We start from the raw sequence: 8875 nt of genomic DNA, 5'->3' as shown, positions 1-8875 counted from the left end.
AGGGGCTGCCATAAGTTGGGAAGGAGGGGTCCTCCCCTTCCCATGAGAATCCTTTATTTGTCCCAACTGAGGGGTGGGTGTGGGGTGTTAAATAAGATTTGAAATAGGTGGGGACACTGTACAGGGGGTCCAGGAAGGGGGGTGGTGGTGGGCAGCAAGTCAGTGCACCTGCGGCTGGGGGTGCCCGTGGCAGAGCCCTCCTGGTGGCTCAGGGGGTGGGCCCAGCTTCTCTGCCTCCTGCTCCACTGACTGGCTCCCATATGCACTGTCTTCCTTCACCTCTGCTGGGGGTAAATGAGGACAGGAATGGGATAGTCAAGGACTCAGGCCTCCCACCCTCCAAGCCCAGATCCCCCTTCCAGGGATGCCCCTTTACCTGTGCTGGGCAGCTTGTCTCGGGTCTCTGGACCCCTCAGCAGCCTCACTCCCTCCTCTAGGCCCATATCAGACAGCGCCTCCAGCAGACCTGCCATGTCTCCGCCAGCCAGCTAAAAAAAACCAGAGGGATGAGGTCTGAGTCATGGTTAGGGTGTATGCTCGGAAGCCCTGGGGCCAAGGAGGCACCTGGACTCAGATCAGGAAAGGAGGATGGGGAGGGGGCAGGGCGAAGGCCAACCCACCTCATAGCTGCGCAGGAGGCTGCCGCTGGGCGAGGCCGTCTGTCGGTACGTGTCCACCAGGCTGCGCAGCCCCAGACGCTCTGCCAGCTCTGCCCAGCTGCCCTGGGCTTCTGGCCCGTCTAGCAGCTGCTCCAGGTTCTGCAGAGCTGTATCACCAAGTGACAGTCCCGGCCCTGAGGGGGACACATAGACATGTCATTTACCTCCAGAGTTGGGTGGGGACATGGACACCTGAATACTGCCTTTCTCACAGGTAAGCGACAGACAGGACCACGAGGGGTGATGGACGGGGCTGAGGGTAGAGAAAGGAGGCCTCTTTCAGAGGGTCCTGAAGGAGAAGAGACCTGTTTGAGGAATTGGGCTGGGGATGCTTGATGCTCCTCACCTGCAGGGCTGGGCGGGGTCAGGGGTGGCTCCATGGTATTCTGAGCGGCATTTATCAGCAAGGTCTTCACCTGGGGAGACAGCCGCCGCTCTGACTACCTCCCACCCCATCCTTAAGCCCGTGTCTTTAAGTCCAGATACTCTGGACCCCGTCACTCAGAGCGCTTCTAGTTCCAGGCTGGCCTCACCTTGGTGCTGCAAGTGAGGTCAAGAGGCGTGTGGCCCCGGAAGCTGCTTCGGGTGTCCTTCTCAGGCCCTTCAGTGTCCGAGTCGCTATCAGAGGTAGGGGGTGAAGGCAGCGGGCACAGGGGCTCCTCGTTTTCAGCATGGATGTCAGCACCTGGGAGAGGGAGGCCATCATGGGGAGGTTTGGTGGGGGCCCACATTAAGGACTGCAAAGTGGGAGGACCGGGAGGCACCTCTTTCCCTTCCCCTCACCCTGTTCAAGTGCCCCTGAGGGTGAGACTGACCAGCCTTCAGAAGGAGGCGGGTGAGGGTCGGGTACCCCAGTCCAGCTGCCAGGTGCAGGGGTGTGTTTCCCGCAAAGGTGCGAGCATTCACGTTGGCCCGGAGCTGGGGGTGCGAGCGGCAAGGGTTGACACCACAGCATGGTCCCCCTAGCCAGCCCCCGCTTCACCGTCTTTGGCCCCTCCACCACCCTTGGTCCCACTCCTTCCACAATCCTCAGTCCCACCTTGGTGACCAGATGGGTGACCAACCCCAGCTCCTCCATCTCGGTGGCTAGATGTAAGGCTGTTCGCCCCCCCTGCCGTTCTGTGGCCTCCACTTCAGCCCCACTGTCCACCAGCAGATCCAGGCACTCAGGGCTTCGGGCTCGGACCGCCAGGTGTACTGGATACAATCCTAAGGATGCAGGATACTCAACCTGCAGCTATGACCCTTAAGGCAGTCCCTGGGCCAGCCCTGATCATTCAACCTTGACACCTTATGGTCCATTCTGCGCACTGGTCAGACACCCTCCCTGGTCCCCACCTGCCCCGTAGTCAGGTGAGATGGGGAGCTCACCCTCAAAGTCAGGCATATGCAACAGCTGGGGCACAGTAGGAGCTCCACTCTGAAGCAGTGCACGCAGCAGCTCAGGGGCACCAGCGCCTGCCCTCAGCGCCAGATGCATGGCTGAGTCTCCATGCCGATCCAGCAGAGCTGGGTCTGCACCCACCCGCAGCAGAAAGCTCACCACACTTGTCTGCCTGGTGATCACCGCCAGGTGCAGGGGCGTCTGGGGATGAAAGCAGGGTGAGCCAGGCTCGAGACCCACCTGCCTTCCAACCCCTCCCACCTCCCCAGTAGGCGCCCCCGCACCTGGTGCAGGTGGTTGGTGAGGTTGACGACGCCGAGGTCCTGGGCGTGGTGGATGACATAGGCTATCTGCTCAATGACACTGGTCTGCCCATGGATGATGGCCAGGTGCAGCGGTCTGGGGGTTGGGGAGCGAGAGTCTGGCCCAGCCACTCAGAGCATCCTTCGCTCTCAAAGCCCCACCGCCCTCATAGACTCCCTCGCTGGGGCCCGTGGAACCCAGCACGTGGCCCAGGGCATCGCTGTGCCTGCACTTAACGTTTCCTAGCCCCTTTTGAGGTAGGTAAGTGCTATAACTGTACCCCTTGCACGGTCGACAAAACTGAAATTTGGAGAGACCAAGCATCTTGAACAGAGCTGGTGAACAAAGAGGCCAGACTTGAAGCCTGGTGTGTCCGAAAACTGCAGAGCCCGGCTCTGTGCCGGTCCCTTTCCCGCCCCCACCCCACCCCGCGCCGCGTCCGCCAGGCCCTCTGTTGCCTACGTGTCTCCGTTCTCGTCCTGCGCCGTCAGCAGGTGGCGCTGTCCCGCCAGCAGCGCGCGCGCGTCCGCGGTGACGCCGTAGTCGAGTAGGGCCCGGGCGCTGCGCCGCGCCAGGCAGAACAGTCGCGCGTTGTACTCTCGGGCTGGGGGCGACAGAGGGCGTGGGTCAGAGCTGGGTCTTCAGCCCCAGCGCCCCGACCGTCCGTGCCCTGGAGGCCATACCTCGCTGCAGCATCTCCGGGGCCTGCGGCTCGCACTGGGGGTTCCTGGAGGGGGCGCTCGGCTCCGCGGCTTCCTCCCCGGAGTCCCTGCCGGGCACCGAGGCGGCCATCTGCGCCCCGCCCCCGCCTCCCGGGTAGCAGCCCATGGGGCCCGCGCCGGACTGGTAGGGGCTGTAGGCCAGGGAGGAGGGGAAGAAACCGAGGCTGCCACCTGTGGGTACAGGCAGGGCTGTGGGAAGCGGGCACCAGCCAGGTCTCTCCCAGTTTTGTTTTTGGTTTTTTTTTTTTTTGAGATGGAGTTTTGCTCTTATTGCCCAGCCTGGAGTGCAGTGGCGCGATCTCGGCTCACTGCAACCTCTGTCTCCCGGGTTCAAGCGATTCTCCAGCCTCAGCTTCCCGAGTAGCTGGGATTACAGGCGCCTGCCACCATGCCCAGCTAATTTTTGTATTTTTAGTACAGATGAGGTTTCACCCTGTTGGCCAAGCTGGTCTCGAACTCCTGATCTCAGGTAATCCGCTTGCCTTGGCCTCCCAAAGTGCTGGGATTACAGGCGTGAGCCACCACGCCCGGCCTCTCCCTGGTTTTTTTCCTCCACAGCTTCTCTTGCCTTTACCCCTCCCTCCATCAGCACCCCCTCACCTCCTCCAGCTCCTCCATAGCCCCCCGCTGCACCTCCAGAGCCTCCACCCATGTGGGAGCCACCCCCAAAGGGCTGGGAGAAGGTGGGCAAGGCCTTCCTCCGCTTCCGCTGCACCTCTTCCTTGTCTGGGGGCAGAGGAAAATGAGATTGAGCCCAATTTTTGTGTCATGCCTCAGGGGCCCTTCCCAGAAGAGCCCTCAGGCTGGCTCCTAGGAAGCACCTCCTCGGACCCTCCACACTCCTGACTTGGCTCATGCATCCCCACATCTAGCTCTTGGGACCTTCTAGCCCAGCCTGGCCTCCCACCATCCCCCTGGGGTCCTCAGCCCAGCTCCACCTTCCACCAGAGGGTAATAGGTGAACTGTTTGGAATCAGACACGTCCCCTCCTCGCTTGCGTTTCAGTTGCAGGAACACTGTTACAGGCCGCTCAATCTTCATCTTGTGATAGGGGGGTGTCCGGAACACAATGGCATACTGGGGGGTGCAGGGAGACAGAGGGTGTCAGTGAGTCCTTAGCCTAATTTAGCCCCCAGCCTGGGCCCTAGCCCTGGATACCTGTTTATGCACATCTGTGGGAGAGAAGTCCCCAAAGGCCTGCCATCCATTCTCATCATCCTCATAGAACCGAACCTCAATGTCATCTACAAGGAAAACGGAAGCTTGGCCGCAGCTCCCGGTGGAATCTCCGGGGCCATTTATCCTAGAGCTTCCCTGGCCCCAGTCTTATATTCGATGTCCTTGGCGCCCAGCCTGGGCTCCAGTCTCACCTTTCTGCACCTTGTCACAAAGCAGATAAACTTCATCACCACCCCGCACAGAGCCTGCTGTCTTGTCCATTCGAGAAATCTTCAGGTTTGATGCCCCCGGAGACTCTATGGGGTGGGATATGGATTAGCTGAGATGATGCAATAGCCATGGCCACATTTAAGGAGCTGGGTGCTCTGTATTCCTTATCTTAGCAACCCCTGGAGCTGCAGGAACCACCCAATATTCGCATTTACTAAAGACAGAAGCTTCAGAGGGAGGAAATGACTTGCTCAGGATCACTCATCATCTATGTGGCAGGGCCAGGTTCTGAAACCCGGGCCTATTTGACTCCACAGCTTAAGGTCACCCCTCGTGCCACCTCTGCCACCAGGCCTGGCACCCCAGGTAGTCAGGATACTCACTGCTGTCATGGATGGGCTGGGAGATGACTGGCTTCAGGGGCAGGGAGAAGGAGCCATCACTGGCTCTAAGGAATGCAGAGAAGCGCAGCCGCACTATACTCAGATCCATCACCTTCTTCAGTTCTTTGGCCTCCTGCTCCAGCTCCCGCTGCTCGGCCTCTGGGCAGTGGGTACATGTGTGACCCCTGGGCTTCTCCCTCCCTGCTCCTTCCATGAGCACCTCCCATGACCCTCCCCCCACCGCACCCATACCCGTAAGGCCCTGGGGCCTAGAGCGGAGCCGCTGCCTCTGAAGTTTTTGTATCATAGTTCCCATCATGTTCTTCTTAGTTACGTGCAGGACACCCAGGTTGTTAAATCTGAGGAGACGGGAGAATCGGAGGCCTTTGGCTATGCAGTTCTTTCTTCCTGAGGTGCCTTTCCCATTGTCAGGGCTCAGCTCAGCCCTACTTCCTCAGGGAAGCCATTGGAGTTTCTACTTGGGCCCTTGGGTTTGGGGCCAACCTACCTCTCTCCCCTTGGTCAGATGCTAAGCTCATGGAGGTGGGCTGGGGCTTAGGACTGGCAGAGAGTGAGGGGCATATCAGTGGGGGCCAGGGATAGAGGGCACCTACTGGGCAGTCATGTCCTTGGGCCCCACAGAAACGGCGCAGATCCCCAGCTCCGAGCATTGCTTGCCCACCAGACTGTGGGCATGAGCACGAGGTGGGTCACTGTGTGTTACCAGGTCTACCTCGATCTTGGCTGGTCCCTCGTAGTTACAAATCTAGGAGAGGCAGGGACTGTCAGGGCCTTGGGCGTGCTGTCCACTTAGCCAACCCTCCAGCACCATCCTGGCTCACCTTGACAGTGGGATAGGTCTTTCGGCCCTTCTCACTGGAGGCACCGGGCAGTCCTCCGTGGGAGGGGCCTTCACAGCCATATCGAAATCGGAAGCCTCTCTGAAGGTCCAAGGGCAGAGTAGCATTGTGATCAGGGAAGACCACACCGGCCAGCAGTGACCACAGTGCCTGGTAGTATCTGCTCTGAACCACAACTACAGCACCTGATCAGCAGCAGTGACCATCCAATCCCCTGTGGCCTCCTTGGGCAATGGCTCCTCCACGGCCTGCCAGCTACCACTACCCCATTTGTCCCCAAAGCTGAAGCCATTCCACACCCTCCCTTTTGCTTACTCACCTGCTTAGGCTGTTCCACGATCACCAGGTAGGGGCCATCAGCTGGGGACAGGGAGACCTTGCTGAGCCACCATCTCCCAGCCCTTCCCCCAGGCAGAAGGCACATGCTCTCCCTCCCCCTACCTTTAGGACTAGAGGAGGTTAGTGAACTTACTGACCTGTCTCTGGGGCTGGCTCCTTGGGTTCCATAATGGAGGAGTTCAATTTGAAATCATCATATTCAATAATGCCATCCAGACCCTGGTTTGGAGACAGACTGGGGGTGGCATCCAACTCTCAGCGCCCCCCACGGCCCCACCTCCCATCTCCAAGTCCTCAGTGGTCACTCCCCCTCCTCCTCAGGCCCAAGAGAAAGCTCCTTTGGAGACAGAGTTGTAGACAGATGGACAGACTGGTAGGCTGAGAGCATCTGCGAGCATGCAGGTGTATGGCAGCAGAGGGGGCTCGGGCAGACAGGTGGACAGACACGGGGGGCGACCGGCCGGGTCAGGGGCAGGCAGCGTGACTCACTGGGTTGTAGCAACTCTCCATGTCTCTGGGCTAGGCCCGGCTCTGTCTAGTGGCTCCGGCCAGGTTCTGCTTCCCAGAATTTTAGGCGCCCGCCTAAAGTTGGGAGGAGTGGCGTGGGGGAGGGGGTCAGATCTAAATGGGGGTGGGCGGGAGATGGGGGCCCAGATTTGAGGGACGGTCCGACCTCCTCCAGCCGCCCGTCCGGGTGTGGCGGGTGAGATCCGGTGGAGAGCGAGATCCGGAGTTGGGCTTGGCCGGGGAAGGGGCAGGAAAGTTAGAGCAGCTTAGGAAAGTCCCGAAAATACCAAGGGGAGGCGGGGCCGGAGGGGGCGGGCCTGGAAATGACGCCAGTGGACCCGCCCTCACGACGGGAGGGGCAGGAGGCCCTCGCCAGTCTGCGGGTTCCCGCTGCTTTTCAGCGGGTAGAGGGAGAGGAGAATCAGGGGAGCCACGGTGGGGGTTAAGCCCCCTCCTCCCTCCAGGGCAGGGAACAGGAGGGTCCTTCACGGCCGTGGGGAGGTTGGCAGTCTGGGGCCAAGTCCGCCTCCCGCTCCCCTCCCCTGGTCTGGAGCAACCTTGGGAATTTCTGCCAGGAGGGAGGCCACGGCTGATAAACCCCGGGGGCTTTTGGGGGGACATTCCTGCTGTCTGACGGCCTCCCCTTCGAACAGCCTGTAGGCGGGGGCTCTTTCCTGTGGGAGGCCCCGGGGTTCTGCCCCGAGAACACGATTCTGGGGCCGCGGGAAAAGTGTCTCCTCCTCCGGCTCCTCTTTTCTCTTTCCCAAACCTCGCAACAGCAGCTGGTCCCACACCGCACCGGCTCTGGGCACGCAGGCGACAGGGAGACCTCTGCACGCTCCCCACCCAATACAAGCGTGTGTCTCCATCACAGCTCCACAAGTGTGTTTCAGCTCTAGTGCTTGGGTGCATGTTGTGTCCATGGCGTCATGAGTGTGCAAGCGAGCATGTGTGTAGACAGGTGAGTCCCGAGCTTCTCAGTGTGGGTGTGTGTCAGCGCCTGTCTTGATGTACAGACACGGATGAGCGTATCTTGAGTTTGTGCGTGAAGGGTGTGGGTGCAGGCACCACTGCACCGGTGGGCACGTCTCCGTGTGCATGTGTGTGCGAGTGCGACTGCACGGACGCTGCCGTGTGTGCGCCAGCACAGGTACAGGTGTACGTACGGGTCCGTGTGTCTTTGTACAAGGATGTCGACGTGGATCTGAGTGTCGTTGCCTGCGCGCCCTTTCCGGATGTGTGCCGCTGCTGCTCTCCAGCCCCGGGCGCTGTCCGCTAAAGGCCCTCCTCCCGCTCTTCTCTTGTCCCCGCCACCCAGGGGTCTGAATCCAGCCACTCACCGTGGCGGCGGCTCTGGTTGCGGCTTCTCTCCGCGCCCGACCCACCTGGGACCGGTCGCGACACCTCGCCGGCCAGCAGGGCTCGGGGCCGGGAAAGCCCCTTCTCGGCCCCCCGAAGGGGGGAATTCCCATGACGTTTCTGTGCGTCACGCCTCGCGCCCTTTTTCATTGGCTGAAAGTTTAACTCTGGATTGGCGCAGCCAACCCGGAGCGATTCGGGCGCGCCCCTGAGAGGGGACAGGCTCACTCAGGGCAGGGAGCGGGGCGACAGGCCACCAGCGGAGCGACAGGCCACTAGTTCGGCCGGCTAGGGGACCGCCGAGAAGGTACCCGCTGACCCAGCGCCACCTTGGGCCGGGAGCTTCCGCTGCAGCTCGGCTTTGGCTGCGCCTAATGCTTGACTTTCTCCGAAGCGGGGGAACCCCAGGGGGAAGCCGACGGCCCCAGCCCTCGGGGCCCCCACCCTGAGCTGCCGGCTGCCGGGAAGTTAGCGGAAGAGGAAGGAAGTTGCTTTTGCGGTCGGTCCCGGGCGCCCTCTGGCGGCCTCCATGAGGCCGCAAGGAGACTCCATTTGGCCCAGGCCCCTGTCTCGCTATGTCTCATCAGCCTCAGGGTTCCGGGAGAGACAGTCCGGACCTCGGACTTTTATAGAAGTGATAGGTTCCCAGCGGGCCAGGACTCAGGAGCTCTGCGCAGGAGAAGGGAAATTAAGTGTTTATCCACCACGGAGATCTGGAATATTAGAACTGAAAAAGGCATCCAGAGTTTAAACAGCTCAAATTTCCACCGATGTGGGAAATCGCCTCTTTTTTTTTTAGTCTCAGACTGGAATGCAGTGAGGCGCTTTTGGCTCACTGCAACCTCCGCCTCTTGGATTCAAACCATTCTCCTGCCGCAGCCTCCCGAGTATCTGGGATTACAGGTGCCCACCACCAAGCCCGGCTAATTTATGTATTTTTAGTAGAGTTGGGGTTTCACCATGTTGGTCA

At 60.5% G+C, this 8875-nt stretch overlaps 1 protein-coding gene across 6 annotated transcripts; it reads right to left on the bottom strand.

The window, feature by feature from the left end:
- Positions 1-11: 11 nt before the first annotated feature.
- NFKB2 (nuclear factor kappa B subunit 2) lies at positions 12-8389 on the bottom strand. 6 transcript variants are annotated; one of them, XM_007963962.2, is made up of 23 exons: positions 7887-8389; positions 6529-6621; positions 6177-6258; positions 6020-6060; positions 5683-5781; positions 5455-5606; positions 5093-5199; positions 4841-4999; positions 4439-4543; positions 4227-4312; positions 4007-4145; positions 3669-3794; positions 3030-3239; positions 2809-2950; positions 2328-2442; positions 2031-2244; positions 1699-1868; positions 1475-1577; positions 1193-1344; positions 1006-1075; positions 621-793; positions 377-488; positions 12-281 (listed from the first exon to the last, which is right to left on the bottom strand). In XM_007963962.2, the coding sequence occupies exons 2-23, from the start codon at positions 6547-6549 to the stop codon at positions 160-162; spliced, it is 2700 nt and encodes an 899-aa protein (XP_007962153.1). In that variant the 5' UTR covers positions 6550-6621; positions 7887-8389; the 3' UTR covers positions 12-159. The 6 variants fall into 6 exon arrangements, with proteins under 6 accessions (XP_007962153.1, XP_007962150.1, XP_007962152.1 ...); XM_007963959.3 differs by lacking the exon at positions 7887-8389 and adding an exon at positions 6713-6844 and having other exon boundaries at positions 12-284; XM_007963961.3 differs by lacking the exon at positions 7887-8389 and adding an exon at positions 6713-6844.
- Positions 8390-8875: the final 486 nt, after the last annotated feature.

The sequence above is a fragment of the Chlorocebus sabaeus genome, chromosome 9, assembly GCF_047675955.1.
Source record: "Chlorocebus sabaeus isolate Y175 chromosome 9, mChlSab1.0.hap1, whole genome shotgun sequence".
Taxonomy (NCBI): Eukaryota; Metazoa; Chordata; class Mammalia; order Primates; family Cercopithecidae; genus Chlorocebus; species Chlorocebus sabaeus.
Note: the sequence above shows the minus strand (reverse complement) of the source record. Positions and strands in the feature narration are given on the sequence as shown.